The sequence below is a fragment of the Podarcis melisellensis genome, assembly GCF_964234715.1.
Source record: "Podarcis melisellensis genome assembly, chromosome: Z".
Taxonomy (NCBI): Eukaryota; Metazoa; Chordata; class Lepidosauria; order Squamata; family Lacertidae; genus Podarcis; species Podarcis melisellensis.
In genome coordinates, this window is record NC_138547.1 from 18,107,663 (window position 1) to 18,125,021 (window position 17,359).

At 48.6% G+C, this 17,359-nt stretch overlaps 2 protein-coding genes across 4 annotated transcripts in view; both read left to right on the plus strand.

Moving 5' to 3' along the window:
* The window catches only part of AGPAT2 (1-acylglycerol-3-phosphate O-acyltransferase 2), a 29,046-nt gene extending 11,745 nt beyond the window's left edge, over positions 1–17,301 (plus strand). The window contains exons 2-6 of the mRNA XM_081897944.1: positions 6,210–6,343; positions 8,740–8,915; positions 9,954–10,049; positions 11,866–11,938; positions 12,572–17,301. Coding sequence (XP_081754070.1) covers positions 6,210–6,343; positions 8,740–8,915; positions 9,954–10,049; positions 11,866–11,938; positions 12,572–12,738 — 646 coding nt within the window. The 3' untranslated portion in view covers positions 12,739–17,301. The remainder of the gene's footprint in view (positions 1–6,209; positions 6,344–8,739; positions 8,916–9,953; positions 10,050–11,865; positions 11,939–12,571) is intronic.
* The window catches only part of PPP1R26 (protein phosphatase 1 regulatory subunit 26), a 117,628-nt gene that overhangs the window by 64,257 nt on the left and 36,012 nt on the right, over positions 1–17,359 (plus strand). The gene's annotated exons all lie outside the window — the stretch shown is intronic.

Here is a 17,359-nt window from a genome sequence, read left to right on the forward strand (position 1 = left end):
ATTAAGAACATAAGGAGAGCTGGTTGGATCAGGCCAATGGCCCATCAGGCCCAGCATCCTGTCCTCACAGTGGCCAGCAAGATGCTCCCAATAGGAAACCTGCAAGCAGTTGGCACGAGGGCGCTCTCCCCTCCTGTGGTCTCCAGAAACACATTCGTAAGCATTACTGCCTCCAACTGTGTATGCAGAGCATTGACATCAGGGTTAGTAGGCACTGAACACCTCATCTCCTCCATGAATTTATCCAATTCTCTTTTTAAGCCATAAAGGTTTAGCGGGCATCAGGGCCTCTTGGTCCTGACCCACTGATGAGGCTGTGGGAGACACCCACCATGAATGACAGACGCCCAGGAAGGTGGCGCCCACCTTGCCTCTGTCTCAGTGGAGTAACGTCACCCTCAAGTGGCACAAAATTCTGGAGAGGTCTCTTTTATATATTGCGAGATCTCATGGAGCACGTGAGACTTCACAAAACTTTGGCGGTATCTTGCAAGATGATATCTTGCAAGACAGATGTCAGACTCTGGATTCAAGAAATTGGATACATGGGTCCAAACTGACAAGAGCTCCACCTGCTCAACTGCTTAGAAGCGTGAGGGAAAAGCAGCCAGGCCAGTTTCTGGGGACGCGGCCTTCTTGCTGATGAGTTAATTTGCTGGAGAGCATCTAAGGGAGGAAAGGCGGTTCCAAACCCCAAAGCACCATGTATATTTCATGTCTAAAAAAATTCCTCCCAGTAGCACCTTAGAGACCAACTAAGTTTGTTATTGGTGTGAGCTTTCATGTGCATGCACACTTCTTCAGATACAGGTTTACTACACCTATCAGCTAATCACCCATTCCCACCACCCTTCTAAGTAATACCCCTCCCCACCCTCTCACTATATATAAAGTTCTGGTGACTTCTGTTTCAGTGTATCTGAAGAAGTGTGCATGCACATGAAAGCTCATACCAATAACAAACTTAGTTGGTCTCTAAGGTGGTGCTGGAAGGATTTTTTAATTTTTGTTTTGACTATGGCAGACCGACATGGCTACCTACCTGTAACTATTTCATGACTGTTTATTAAGTTTCTGTCCTAGGATACAAGAAAGGTAGTCTCTCTAGCATAAGATCACCCCCAGTGAGCTTCAGGACTGAGTTGGGAGGGATTTGAACCCTGGTCACCATCGGGGCCTAGTCCTCATTTAATCCCCACAACAACCCTGTGAGGTAGGTTATGCCGAGAGAGGTAGTTACAGGCCCCCAAGGTCACACCCATGACCTTTGTGACCAAATGGATGGATTTAAACCCTGGTTTCTCCCAGGGCATAGGGATGTGGGTGGCCTCTTGGGCTTGCCAATCAGAAGGTCGGTGGTTTGAATCCCCGCGACAGGGTGAGATCCCGTTGTTCGGTCCCAGCTCCTGTCAACCCAACAGTTCAAAAGCATGCCAGAAAGTTCGAGTAGATAGGTACCGCTCCGGTAGGAAGGTAAACAGTGTTTCCTTGCTCTGCTCTGATTTCGGTGTTCCATTGCACCAGAAACGGCTTAGTCATACTGGCCACATGACCTGGAAAAACCTGTCTGCGGACAAACACCCGCTCCCTCAGCCTGTAAAGCGAGATGAGTGCCACAACCGCAGGGTTGTCTGTGACTGGACTGAACTGTCAGGGCTCCTTTACCTTTACCTTTTGTCTCCCAGGGCACCCTAGCAACTATACTCCAACACACTACAGAGGCAATAAGCCATTCTCGGCTTTTGAAGCTGGAAGGTGGGGCAAGTTACACATTATCCCAAGAGTGCACACACTAGCTGGAACACTCATCCACCACTCGTCTGCTCTCACCTGAGAGAGGGCAGGGTCCACTCCACTGCTCTCATGTGCCCAGGGAGGAGTTCTCAGGAGAGAAGCCAGCTACAGAAAGGAAGAGGCTTGGTGCCTCGTGAACCAAACAACTGAGGACCTCCCTGTACTCCAGCCAGGGTGGCAAAGCACTTCATGCTGGTCAGTGTAGACAACAAAACTGCGCTAGATGGACCAAGGGTTTGACTCAGGCAGCTTCCTAGGGACGCGGGTGGCACTGTAGTCTAAACCACTGAGCCTCTTAGGCTTGCTGACAGAGCTCCCATTCCTCGGTCCCAGCTCCTGCCAACCTATCGGTTCGAAAGCACACCAGTGCAAGTAAGTAAATAGGTACCGCTGTGGTGGGAAGGTAAATGGCATTTCCGTGCGCTCTGGCACTCGTCATGGTGTTCCGTTGCACCAGAAGCGGTTTAGTCATGCTGGCCACATAACCCAGAAAAAATGTCTGCGGACAAATGCCGGCTCCCTTGGCCTGAAAGCGGGATGAGCGCCACAACCCCATAGTTGCCTTTGACTGGACTTAACCATCCAAGGGTCTTTTACCTTTACGTTTACCAATGCAGCTTCTTATGTTCATCATCATCACCATTATCAATATGTTCCTGTATAATTCAGCTCCTTATTGAGAACCATGACGACTTGCTTGTTCTTCTTAGGGGAAGGTCTACAGCTTGATGGAAGCACATCTGCTTTGCATCTCCTAGGTTCAATCCCAAAGACAATTACAATGCAGCAATAATTTGTCATGATTCGACACAAATCCAGCTGTTAAGGGGTGTCTGGGGTGTTGGTGAGGCATAGTACCACTGGTGGGGGACATGCCGTGCTTCTTCCGGGGATAGTCTGTCCACCTTGGGTCTTCACCCTGCACTCAGCTCTCACCTGTGGCCCCTAGAAGCTGTCAGCATGCAACAGCAGCTTCAACTGGCCAGCTAAACCAGGCGAGGAACTTCCCCTGCATGTGAAGACAGGCTGCGGTGGACAAGACCAATAGTGGGTCCAATGATCAAGAAGGTTTGAAGGGAGACCATCTAGGAGAAGGAAAACTCTGACCTTATCCCTTTGCTGCCTTGCGGGACATCTTCTGGAAAAGAGAAGACTAAGCAGTAAACCCTACACAATTCCAGAGTGAAGTCTGTGGGACGGTTGGGTGGCACCTTGTATGCCTCCTTTGGGCAACTCCTTTAGCCAGACTAGTGCCAAACATATAGCTCTGGCAACTACCAGGTGGCTTTAAAAGAGGATTGTGGAAGGAGACAAGACTATCAATGGCTACTTGACATGATGGCTATGCTCTACTGGAGGCAAGATGCCTCTGGACACCAGTTGTTGGTAATCACAAGTGGAGAGTTTCTGCTGTTACGTTCCTGCTTGTGATCTTCCCATTGGAGGCATTTTGCTGACAACTGTGAAAAGACAACGTTGGATGAGATGGGCCTTTGGTTCAATCAGCAGGACTCTGTCCATGGAGGACTACTGTGTTTGCAGGCCTTCCATCCCCAGGGGCAGTCTAGCTCAGAAGGGCAGTTGCCGAGAGGTACAGGTGGGGAGAGTTGCTGTTGCATTTGTGTCCTGCTTGGCAACTTCCCTTTGCAGTACCTGGTTGGCCACTTTGAGGACAGAAAGGTGGACTAGATGGGCCATTGGCCAGATCCAGCAGGCTCTTCTTACCTTCTTAAGGTGGGTGGTGTAGATTTCCTGGGAAATTTTCATGTGCAAATTAGAGTGATTTGCATAGTGAATTTATTGGGGTCACTAAACTTTAAGCTTACTGAGATCATCTGGTTGACTGTTGCTAGTTCTCCTGTATGTTGCAGAGGCCAAGCTGGCCTCCATTAACAGCGCAGAATTGAAGAGTTGGAGGAAAACAGAGGGTCATCTAGTCCAAACTCCTGCAGTGTTAGGAGTTGTGCAGAACAGTCTTCCAGCAAAAAAAATTCCTTCCAGTAGCACCTTAAAGACCAACTAAGTTAGTTCTTGGTATGAGCTTTCGTGTGCATGCACACTTCTTCAGATACACTGAAACAGAAGTTTCCAGACCCTTCTATATAGTCTTCCAGCAGAGATTCATCAGGCACCCTCACTTTTGACTTTCAGGCATCTTGGTGTTGTTTTGTGTTTATGCTGTCCTTTTATATTTTTTTGTTGGGGAGGTCAGTCTGGATGATGCCCCAAGCCCTTTCTGATTCTGGGGTCCCGTGCCCAGTGAGGGTTAGCATCTAATGGAGGAGGTTGCTGAACAGGTCAGGCAAGTTTCTTTGTAAGAACTTAGCTCAGAGGTTTTCAACCTTTTTGTGTCCATGGCTCCCTTGACCAACTACATTCTTTCTGCGGCTCCCCTGTGGGGAAACATGCTCTGAGCCTCAGAAAGCTGTTATGCCACCCCTTGCCCACAGCCCCTCACCCCCTTTTGAACACCCTCCCTTGTGTTCACTTGGCTTCCTCTCCTTTCCCCCCTTCTTGGGAGTCTTCTGGGCAGCAGCTGCAGCCGCCCCAGTCTCAGAACCGCCAAAGAAGACTTGGCAACTGTGAATGTGAGGCTTGCACCTTACTCACCTTGGGTGGCAGCAGTGGGCACCACCGGGCTGCCTGCCAAGCCTCCCACTTGTCTGCCCATTCCCAACAGCCAGGGCTGACAGGCTGGCTGGCTGGCTGGGCTCCCTCACCCACTTGCTTGCTTACTCCAAGGCAGCCTCAACTCCTGGCCAGCCCCAGAGGCCCCATCCACCTGTGGAGCTTTTAGCCAGGGCTGCTGAGGCAAACAGCCACACAAGTCTTTGGGAGGCAGAGGTGCAAGAGGGCAACAGAGGAGGAAGGGGAGGAAAGAGGGACAGAGGCCAGTGTTGCCCGCAGCACCCCTGCCCATCATTCAAGGCACCCCAGGGTACCACGGCACACTGGTTGAAAATCCTTGCCTTTGCCGGCCACATACACATTCTCATCAGCATCCCCAAAGAATGAGCCAGGTTGCAAGAACTACAACTAAGTGATGGGGCCCTCCAGACTAATGGGGGGGGGGAGTGAGCTTTCCTCCACCCCTTTCACCTACTTGCAAAGGGGAAACAAGAGCCACAGAGGTGTGTTATGAGCTGAGCTGGAAGCAGCCTGGAAGCTGGAGACACAGAGACCTGCTTGCTCTGCGCTGGATCCAAAGCTATGACTAATGGAAAAGCAAGATTTGTTGGTGCAATTATTATTATTATTATTATTATTATTATTATTATTATTATTTGTACCCCACCCACTCTGGGTGGCTTCCAACAAAGATTAAAAACACATTAAAATGACACACATTAAAAACTTTCCTAAACAGGGCTGCCTTCAGATGTCTTCTAAATGTCAGGTAGTTGTTTATCTCTTTGACATCTGATGGGAGGGCGTTCCACAGGGCAGTGCCATTACCGAGAAGGCCCTCTGCCTGGTTCCCTGTAGCTTTGCTTCTTGCAGTGAGGGAACCGCCAGAAGGCCTTCGGCGCTGGACCACAGCATCTGGGCAGAACGATGGGGGTGGAGATGCTCCTTCAGGTATACTGGTGCCGAGGCCGTTTAGGGCTTTAAAGGTCAACACCAACACTTTGAATTGTGCTCAGAAACGTACTGAGAGCCAATGTAGGTCTTTCAAGACCGGTGTTATGTGGTCTCGGTGGCCGCCCCCAGTCACCAGTCTAGCTGCCGCATTCTGAATTAGTTGTAGTTTCCGGGTCACCTTCAAAGGTAGCCCCACATAGAGCGCATTGCAGTAGTCCAAGCGGGAGATAACTAGAGCATGCACCACTCTGGCGAGAAAGTCCGCAGGCAGGTAGGGTCTCAGCCTGCATACCAGATGGAGCTGGTAGACATCTGCCCTGGATACAGAATTGACATGTGCCTCCATGTACAGCTGTGAGTCCAAAATGACTCCCAGGCTGCACACCTGGTCCTTCAGGGGCACAGTTACCCCATTCAGGACCAGGGAGTCCTCCACACCAGCCCACTCCCTGTCCTCTAAGAACAGTACTTCTGTCTTGTCAGGATTCAACCTCAATCCATTAGCCGCCATCCATCCTCCAACCACCTCCAGGCACTTGCCCAGGACCTTCACCGCCTTCACTGGTTCTGGTAATGCTATGAGCCCCTCTATCCTATGCTCATGTTGTGTATATGTGTAAAAAGAACCACATATCTTGAAGACACTGCAGCGTCCACTGACCTTCATTCCAAGGAAACCAAACCCAGGGTCAAGCACTTGGAATCCCTGGAGTCTCTCACTATTGGGGTGGTGTGTAACAATTTTTCCTCAAGTAGCCAGTCACTTTGCATGTGATTTTATTTGTTTAAAATGCTCCTGTTACCTGACCTCTCATTTCCTCTCCTGCCTACAGGATCATCAAAAATGTTGTCCGGAGCTTCAAGTACTTATATGGGCTGAGGTTTGACAAGAAGGGCCTAGAGCACTTTGAGGTCGAGGGGCCCTGTGTCATCGTCTCGAACCATCAAAGCATCTTGGACATGATGGGTGAGAATAGCCAGAAGAAGCTTCCCCTTGACCCAGCACTCAAAACTGGTTCACGTGATGATGACATTTTCCCAGAGTAGAACAGAAATACAGAATACAAAATGCAACATAATTTGTATAAACATGAACAGCTAAGTGAGGCAGCAGTAACTAAACAACAACAACAACAACCAGTGCTCACCTAGCCCAGAATATAAAATACAGTTCATTGCACAGGCTGCCTGAAACATGGTATTCATATCCTTTTTTAAAGAGTTGTTTGTGGTGATGTTCAAGAGGTTAACAGGCAACGAATAGCAATGATCTACAAAGCTGTAGAACCACCACTAAAAAGGCACCCTCTCTCTAGAATCCCCACCAATTTCACTACCCGAAGGCAGAGGGCAAATGACTAGGGCCAACATTTCCAATCTTTAATGTGCAGGCAGGTTGAAATGGGTACAAATGGCCTTCCAAATAATTGTTGTCCCAAAGCATTTTGGGCTTTAAAGAATTACACACACAAAAAACCCACAGTGCTTTGAATTGGGCACCTAAGCACAGCAACCAGCAATACAATGGAGATGATAAAGGCATTTTGAAGTCTGGTGGCTGCCTTTAAAACCATCTGAAGTCTCTGAGCCATCTATAAGGGCAGCCCCATACAGTGCTCATTACAGAAGTTAAGCCTAGATCTAATTAGAACACAGATGGCTGCAGCTAGGTCCTCTGTAAGACATTTTTAAGTATATATATTAGTTGACTGAATATCTGTTAGCTGCTCAAGCACAGGTGTCTAAAGATTAAATCAGGGCAGGGAACCCTTTTTAACTTGAGGGCTGCATTCCATTAGAAACCCATAAAGGCGTCGCATGCTGGTGGGGGTTGGAGCCATAGACTAGGACCTGAGTGTTACCGCAGATGTGACACTTAACCTTTTGTCCAGTGAACCCTGAGAAAATGGGAAGTTTCGACAAAAGGACACCCTGCACATCTCTCCATCTTCTAAATTTAGATCAGGGGTTGGCAACCTGAGGCCCATGGGCCGGTAGCGGCCCACAGGGCTTGTCTAACCGACCCATGGCAACCCCTGCCACCCCCCAGCCCACTCTTACTGGCACAGCACAGGGACTGACTTCTGGGTTGATGGAGCCTGTGTGCATGTGCACAGGTGCTCCTCTGACCTGGATGTGCACCAGAAATAGTTTGTGTGCACGGGCACTCCCCTGACCCAGAAGAGCGCATGTGCACAAACACTCCAGCCCATCCTCCGACGTACGGAACATGGACCGGCCCATCATCTGGTAACCTTGCCAACCCCTGGTTTAGATCCTATCAAAGCATCAACATAGTTTTGAAAGAGGTGCAAGGTTTATCCTGTTTGTTTGTTTGTTTGTTTGTTTGTTTGTTTGCTTGTTGTTACCTGCCCTTCACCCCAAGGCCCCAGGACGAGTTACAAAATTAAAACAGTTTAAAACAACATACAACTATAAAAATGAAGTGGGTCCTTATGCAGGAAGAGGGCCCTCTGTGTTAACCTCAGCACCCAAGAGGGTCTGTAGGGAAGGAGGGGGTCTTTCAGGTATTTGGATCCTGAGTTGTTTTAGGGCTTTGAACACTAAAGTGAGCACCTTGAATTGGGCCCAGAAACGAACTGGTGATTGGTAACTCTCTCACCAGCCCTGTAAGGTAGGTCAGGCACCAGCGGGGTCTTCTCTGTCCAAATCTAACACTCCTGACCTGTGTTGCCGCAATGGGGACTCCCTGATAAGGGAAAGGGAGAGGATCCGTACTGGACCACAGAGCAGAACTCAGCATCCCGCCTGCTCTCCTAGAATCATAGAATCATAGAGTTGGAAGAGACCACAAGGGCCATCGAGTCCAACCCCCTGCCAAGCAGGAAACACCATCAGAGCACTCCTGACATATGGTTGTCAAGCCTCTGCTTAAAGACCTCCAAAGAAGGAGACTCCACCACACTCCTTGGCAGCAAATTCCACTGTCGAACAGCTCTTACTGTCAGGAAGTTCTTCCTAATGTTTAGGTGGAATCTTCTTTCTTGTATTTTGGATCCATTGCTCCGTGTCCGCTTCTCTGGAGCAGCAGAAAACCACCTTTCTCCCTCCTCTATGTGACATCCTTTTATATATTTGAACATGGCTATCATATCACCCCTTAACCTCCTCTTCTCCAGGCTAAACATGCCCAGCTCCCTTAGCCGTTCCTCATAAGGCATCGTTTCCAGGCCTTTGACCATTTTGGTTGCCCTCCTCTGGACACGTTCCAGTTTGTCAGTGTCCTTCTTGAACTGTGGTACCCAGAACTGGACACAGTACTCCAGGTGAGGTCTGACCAGAGCAGAATACAGTGGCACTATTACTTCCCTTGATCTAGATGCTATACTCCTATCCCTTTAGGCTTGATGGAGATCCTCCCAGAACGCTGCGTCCAGATCGCGAAGCGGGAGCTCCTCTACTTCGGCACCGTGGGCCTCATCATGTACCTGGGTGGTGTCATCTTCATCAACCGGAAGAGAACCAGCAACGCCAAGTCCGTGATGGCCGGAGTGGGCCAAGCCATGATGAAAGACAATGTGAGTTGCAGGCAGGAGGCGGGTTGCAAATATGTTTGCATGTGCACGCACTTGAGAATTGCACTGTGGCATTTCATCTCCAGTAGTTTTATCCAGTGGTTTTATCCTAAAATGCCACTGATCAACTCAATGAAACCTGCAAAGTATTACCTGTGTATATCAGTCACTTGTGAGAAGGACAGTTATCCTATATTTCATTGTATTTAACTGCGGCAACTTAAACGTTGGGTCCCAGGTGGCGTCCTGCAATGAGCACATGCAATGACACACAGGGTGGTCCTTCTGACTAGGTAAAGGTACCCCTTCCCGTGCGGGCCAGTCGTGTCTGACTCTGGGGTTGCGTGCCCATCTCGCTTAAGAGGTCGGGGGCCAGCGCTGTCCTTCTGACTATTCTTCATTTATTCTTCCGTGGGTATCCCTCTCTCCCCCCCCCCAAAGGAGCTCAAGTTCATGGTTCCCTCTTCTGCTCATTTAATCTCCACAACGACCCTGTGAGGGAAGCTAGGCTGAGAGGCAGTGACTGGCAGCCAAAGTACCTCCAGTGAGCTTCACTGCCAAGTGAGGAGTTGAATCCTGGCATCTCCCAGGTCCTAGCCCACATTTAATCCCCGCAGCAGCCCTGTGAGGTAGATTAGACCCAGAGACAATAACTGACCCAACGTCACACCCAGTGAGCTTCATGGCTGAGTGAGGATTTGAACCATGGTCTCCCAGGTGCTAGTCTGACACTCTAACCACACTCGCTTTATAGGACATCATCTCAGTAATCCTAACAACAATCCTGTAGGGTGGGCCAGAATTATTTCTTGCCTCCCACCTTGTAGCAGATGGTAGACAGAGGGATCTTACTCTCTTAAGACAAAGTGAAGTGAATTCATAGGAGACACAAGGTTTGAACCAAAGCTCTGAGAAGCTGAAGTGCTTCTAAGCATCATGGCAGAGTGGGGGCTTAAACCCTGGCCTCTCAGGTCATGATCTAGCACTCTAACCACTAGGACACACTGTCGGACTTTGAGAGTTGTATGTGTCTTTCTACAGGTCAAGGTGTGGATCTACCCAGAGGGTACCAGGAACGGGAATGGGGAGTTGCTGCCGTTCAAGAAGGGAGCTTTTCATCTTGCCATTCAGACACAGGTAACCAACGGATTTGTTCATGCAAAGCATGCACAGTGGTTAGAGACCCCACCCCATCTTTATTCAGCATTTTGTACTTGTTTAAGGGGTGGTTACAAGCAAACGGAGACTCATCCTGATTTGCTTGTGTTTAGTATTTACATACCTTCCCATTAATCATTAGTTTACCACCCTTTAAAGGTAAAGGGACCCCTGACCGTTAGGTCCAGTCACAGACAACTCTGGGGTTGCGGCGCTCATCTCACTTTACTGGCTAAGGGAGCTGACATTTGTCCGCAATCAGTTTTTCTGGGTCATGTGGCATCATGACTAAGCCACTTCTGGCGCAACGGAACACTGAAACCAGAGCAGCGCATGGAAATGCCATTTACCTTTCCGCCAGAGCGGTACCTGTTTATCTACTTTCACTTTTTGGTGTGCTTTTGAACTGCTAGGTTGGCAGGAGTTGGGACAGAGCAATGAGAGCTCATCCCGTCTTCGGGATTCAAACCACCAACCTTCCAATCAGCAAGCCCTAGGCTCAGTGGTTTAGACCACAGTGACACCCTTAAACCCCCTTTAAACCATTAAACCCCCTTTCATTGCATGAAATTTGGAAGGCAATGGAAGAGTGCGCCTTTGTAGGTGAAGTCAAACTTTTGGAGGGTTACAGTGCTGGCTGTGGCTGTAGAGACCGATGCAGGAGAGACATGTTTTGTTGCAGCATGTTGTTGCAACAACATGGTTGTTATGCTGCAGGTGCAGCATGGCATTTCTTCTCTGTGGTCATCCCAGCAGTCATTTCTCCTGCTGGTCACTGATATGGATGCACAACTTGTCTGTCTCTAGGCACTGCTGTCATCTGCATGGGATTCCCACACGGTGGGATTAATGTTGCCAGCCTTCATGCCATGTTTGTAGACATCTTTGTAATGTGGAGTTGGTCTGCCTGCAGGCCTGGTGCCTGAAGCCAGCTCCCCAAGAGAGCATACCTTTGGGGATCCCCAAGGACGTGCATGAACCAAATGTTCCAGTACATGCAGTGGAATCACCCCCATGAAATAGTGACAGACACAGGCCAGCCCATTATATGAAGCCCAAAAGAAGGTCCTGAGTGCAGCAGTCCTCCTCTGCCATTATTCCTCAGCAACAGAGGTAGACTGCCTCTGAGCATGGAGGCTCCATTTTCAGCTATCATGCTTCCTGCAGTTGGATCAGGCCAATAGCTCATTTAATCCAGCATCCTATTCTCAGAGTGGCCAACCAGATGGCTATATGGGAAACACACAAGCAGGGCAAGCAACAACAACTCACACCTCTATCAGTTTCCAGCAACTGTTATTCAGAAGCATTGCTGCCCCCAACTGTGGAAATGAAGCATAGCCTTTATGGCTGCTAGTGCCCTTCCATAGCCCTCTCCTCCAGTCATTTGTCTAATCCTCTCTTAAAGGCATCTGTGCTGATGACATTGCTGCCACTTCCACAGTGTAACTCTTTGTGCACTTTGTGAAGAAGGACTTTCTTTTCTCATTCAGTTTTATTGGATGTTCTCTCATTCAGAGGGAGTGAGGAATAGCTTTTCTCTATCCACTTTCTCCACGCCAGGCATCATTTTGTAAACTTCTATCATGTCGCCTCTTACTTGCTTTTAATTGCACTGCTGTTGCATCAGTGTCACCTTGCAGAAGATACCCATTCCAAAATCTGTGAACCCAGAGGGATCCTAGGGCCAAAAGTGGGGTATAAATCCTTTTTTTAATATGCATGCAGTAGCAACAACAGCAGATCTCTTTGAGGTCAGTTGCTAACCATCCTACATGCCTTCTCTTGTCTCCAGGTCCCAGTAATTCCTGTGGTGTATTCCTCCTTCTTATCATTTTACAATTCGGAGAAGAATCTCTTTACATCAGGTATGGTAGTGGCTGGTCTGCAAACTGTCCTCTTCCCAGACCCTGTGCATTATTTTTAAAAGGAGAGATCTGCCTGGTGGTCTGGACCCTTGCACAAAATAGCCAATATTCCAAAGCCCTTTCAGGGTTAATTCAGGGGGGTTGCTGTCACTGGAGGCTGCCCCATTGACAGGGACTTCTTGGTGTTGGCTCCCCATTTTGTGTAATGCCCTCCCTGGCAAGGTGCAACTGTATCTCTCACTACTGATTTCCAGGAAGAATGTTTAAACATTCCCAGTTATCCAGGCACTTGGTGGCGTTTTTTAGTGTGGCAGCACCTGCACGTTGGAACTCCCTGCCTGTTGACATCAGACAGACACCTTTGCAGTACTCTTTTCGGCACCTGCTAAAAACATTTTGATTAGACAAGCTTGCCCGGATATTTAGAAAGTTGATGCCACTTTTAAGCTGGCTTTAGTGTATTGTTATCTTAACCTTTCAGAAATCTTAGATTATTGGGGTTTTTCTTCTTATCGATAATTTAGTTATTTTATCTTTGTTACAACCTCTTTGTTTTTTGTTTGTTTTTTTACAGTCAAGCGGTGTATAAATTTGACAAAATAAATACATAAATAATTTGTTTACCCTCACCAGGCAAAATCCAGGTCGAGGTCTTGCCCCCCATACCAACCGAGGGTCTGACTACCATGGACGTTGACGACCTCACCAACAGATGTTACAGCAGCATGAGGGCGACCTTCCTCAGGCTGTCGGGGAGGCCCAGTGAAGTCAACGGAGAGGCATCCAGCCTTGCACAGTGACAACTTTTTGAAGACCCCCGTGCAAAAGATGCACACTTTTTGAAACGACCTGTTGCCAAAAACGAAACTTTGTGGTGATTCTTCTTTGCTTAGGATGGAGGAGGAAAGTTCGCAAACTCTTCCTCAAAGTCCTAGGGAAAGGGAGATGGGGAAGGGAACGCCTCTGCATATATCTATCATTATCATTCCTGTTCTCATCTTCGGCTTCCCTTCCCCAGACCAACCACCACCAACGCACAGATTAAACTCTTCAACTTGTTGCTGTGACCCTTCGGAGTTTTGGGGGAAAGCCCCTTTGACTGTCCAAAATCCAGGCAGAAATGTGTTCATTTTTTCCCCTCTCTCTCTCCTCTGCTTACTTGAAAGGGCTTGGATCTCACCTGTTCAGCCATTCCCTATGTTCTAGGGTTATTGTTCCTTCAGCCACACCTCATCTCCATGGGGCTCTATGGGGCTCTAGGTCCCGTCCCCCCTTCCCTTTGGAAGTTGAGAACAGTGTTAACAACTTTGCCTCAAGTTTGTGTAACTGGACAGGGAATTATGAAATGATGTCTCTCAGCACTGTGGAGGTCTTTCACTGCTTGGGGTATGTGTTTTCCACACACACATTCCTTAGACACACAATGTCTCCCTTCCTAAATATCAGTGCAATTCCAACAGTCTGGGGCCCACTTCTCATTGGGTGGGAGCAATGTCCCGAAATGGGTTTCTGTACAGAAAGAAGTAGTAGTAATGGGAGGTGCTGGCTTTTTATCATTTTAATCATATGTACTTTAGAGGATTTGGGTGCAGAGTTCCAGGATGGGTTGGAGGGGGAAGCCCACCGAGGACGGTCTCTGTGAAACTCCAAGGATGAAGGGTCTCCATTGGAGTTGCAAAGACGGGCGACCTTAGCTTGTCCTTTTGTGTTGGTTCTCTGTTTTATGTTGTGGGTGGAGGGGAATGTCTCTGGGAAAGGGGTATTGGAGGTAGGAGAGCTTTGGGCTTCAAATACCAGAGTTTTGTGTTAACTTGGAAAGTCGTCCTTGCTTTTTAACAGGGTTGGGGGAATCTGGATGTTGTCGGATTTCCATCTGCTCTAACCACAGTGATGGATGCTGGGAATTGTAGTCTCGTCAACATCTGGACAGCTACAGATGTTAGCCTTCCATGAGGTCAGGCCAAAGGCCCATCATTACGATGGGAAGCAAGTGACATCTCCCCATCTGTTGGGAGCTGCAGATGTCAAATGGATGTACGTGTCAGGGGAGTTTGGTAGCCAGAATGAAGCTCAAACTCACTCAAGAGCAGGGTAGCATTTTCTTAAACATTTGGCTAAGTTCCCTGCACTGCCTGCCTCCTTTTGTTTAAAGGAAGGGAAACACTCCCAGTAAGTTGCAATTGCAGGTGGATCCTGCAAAAATCTCGCAGTTGCATTTTGCTTCAGGGGTGTGATCCTACAGCCAGCTTCTGCTGGCCAGGATCTTGTGATCTTGTGTAGGGCAATGTTTCCAAAGGATTTGTTCCATTCTGTTTTTAGGGCACAATCTGGAAAAGCTCCACTATGCGGGTGGCTAACCCTGCTTGCCCACCAGAGGTTCTTGGGGCTTCCCATCAGCCAGCATGACCAGTGGTCAAAGACAACAATGATGGGAGTTCCACTCCAGCAAAATCTGGAGGGCAACAGGTGTTATTCGGCACTTCTTTCATACATAAGAAATGCCCATGAACTAGAGTTGTTGGTGTTGTTTGGGGCCGGGGCCTTGTCATGCAAGTGTGTCCCTCTGGCCTGAGTTCGTGGCCTGCTTAGTTCACCATCTCTGGGCACAAATCATCAGTTTGGGTGTCGTCATAGGGGACAGGTGTGTGGTGAACTAGACTGGCTCGTCAGATGGGCAGGGATTGCTCAAGGTCATGCTATGTTTTAATGTTCTTAGACGGCAAGTTGGGGAATTTTTGGCCACTGTTTTTGTTGAAAGGGCTGTGTGTGCGCAGATCCGCTCTGATTCCTAAAAGACCAGCTGCTCTTCAAGAGTGCCTGTAATAGGTGCGTCTTCTTGGAGCAGATGTATTTTCTCCAAATGAAAAAATAAAATAAAATCATAGGATTTGAGAAACTGCAAAATCTCCCCAAGCACTTGGGTGCTTCTCTTTCAGCTGGGGAAAAACCCAAAGCATTAAGTGTGGGGCACAAGATCTGTAGACAGGTAGGCAGTGGGGGGGGGGGACTTTTACTCCTGTTAACATGGTGACTGGTGGGGCATGTCCTTCTGCACCATGAAGGGGGGCAGTCTGCCAACCTCCATGTTTCAGACTTCAAACACTTATTATCATCATCTCTGAAACTTGGCCACCTTGACTGAGAGCTGATGGGAGATGGCATCCCAACACCATCCTGAGGGTACCCACCCCCATCCAGGCTGAGGGGGGTACCCTTCTCTATTTGGGTGTCATCAACCAGGACACAGTACCACCCTCCCACCCAAATACAACCCTGGGCATAATAATGGATTTTTGCTTAAAAGAAGGCACACACACACACTTTCCGAAGTTCTTTGTGTAAAGAGTGTCCTCAGCATGGACTTGAAGGGCCATCAGCAGGTCCTGATCCATGCTCAACCCTCTCTTCAGAGCAAGTGGGGCTTATTTCACTTGCCCTCTTGTTCCACATCTAAGGCAGGAATGCACTCAGGGAAAAGAAGCCCATATGCCCTTGAGCAGAGCTGCCCCCTCACTCCAAGAACGGAAGGAGGCTTGAAAGCCAAATTGCTTCTGGGGTGTGTTTGTTTTACAAGACTTGTTCCAGTTTTACAAACATGCTTGCACAAAGGCAAGTTAGGCAAAAGCGACCAGCACCAGGCAAAGTTTCTGTCTGGCCTGCTTTTTTGGCTCTCAGTTCCAAGTGATAATTTTGTTTCCAAGCCACAAATAGGATGTGGCCATGGTCTCTCTCTTGCTTAGCGGCAGGTGAGCGCTGGAGTCTTCATCTCCATGGCTGGGCATGGGCAGGGCAGTGTGGCACAGGGCACCCAATTGCTGAAACTGCAAAACCCAGCAGATTCTCTGCAGCCTGCCTGCCTTTCAAAACAGCTGTGCCAGTGTCCACCAAGTTTGATTAATAACCCCACTCTGGAGGAATAGGGATAACAGGGATCGGAGTAAGGCAGCCTGCTTCTACCTGCCTGCACCTTCCAGGTGTTGCTGGACTCTCAGCCCCCATCACCCTCTCTGGCTATGCCCATGGGACCAACGGCACTTGGGAGTTCAACTCTGATATTCCAGAGGCTGCCAAGTTGGGGAGGCTGCAAGTAAGTCACACCCCTTGAAAGCATTTTTGGGTGGGAGGAAATAAAGGGCTGTATCCAGCATTAGTCCTATGCAGAGTAGACCAACTGAACAAACTTGATTTTCCATGGCTGTAGTTGGATAAAGCCTAGAGGTTTTCTGTTTCAAGTTAGGAGTGCGAGGTAAGATTAAAGACACAGACCCCCCAACTTGGGCAGCTGAGATGCTTTGGCACAGATGATGCCGTCCACAAACTGGTACCCTTCAGATGCTGTTTGTTTCCCCAACTCCCATGAGCCCTTCCCAGATTCCCATGGCAAATGTTCTGCAGTGGTGATTGGAGTTGCTGTTGAACACCTGGAGGGTACCATGTTGATGAGTAGCTGATGTGGCCAAGCCTTCATAGTCCATTCTGAGGGCTTCCTAGCCATGGGTCAGAGTGGTTTTCTATCTTCCCCACTGCTTTTCCAAGGAAAACCCACTCTATACTAGCTTCTATAGGAAATAACCATTAAGGTGTTGTCATTTCCAGTAGCTCTTGATAACTTGTCCACACTCTATATAAACTACTTATACAGTCGTGCCTTGGTTGTCGGAACGTCTTATGGCTCAAACGTTTTGGCTCCTGAACACTGCAAACCCAGAAGTGAGTGTTCCGGTTTGCGAACGTTCTTTGGAACCCGAACGTCCGACGGGGCTTCCAAGGCTTCCGATTGAGCGCAGGAAGCTCCTGCAGCCAATCGTAAGCCTCATATTGGGTTTTGAACATTTTTGGAAGTCGAACAGACTTCCAGAACAGATTCCATTCATCAGCCAAGGTACAACTATACCATGATTCAAAATATCAAAGAAAACCAAATTGCTGTTTGCTGGATAAGGAGTGGGTTTTCCAGGGAGAAAGTGGCAACACAAATGAAAGTGTGGGTCAGACCCATGTGCTTATGTACAGGAATTGGCCAGGGATGGGGGGCTGCCACCTTCTTGCCACTTGTGTTAGGAAGACAGGATTAGGGACTAGCTGCCTGTTCCAGGCCAAACTGTTCCACTTCTAGGCTAAAGATATTTTTTCCAGTGATCATTTTGGGGGGTGTTAATGGGGACCTCCTTGGACTGTGCAATCTGGGACACTGTGTTTGACCCTGGCTGCAGGAGTGGGGCTGCCTTCGTGCACAGATCCTCTACATGGGGGACACTGAGAGAAAGAAATGCCTCTAGCAATCAGTGGCTGCATGCTGTTGATGTTTGATGGGGGGAAATGTGTGGTCTGATTTTTATAAAGCACAATTTATTTAAAGAGAAGTGTCTCTGATGTGGTGTGATTCATTTTGCAAAAAGAGCTTTGCTGTTTGGGGCAGCG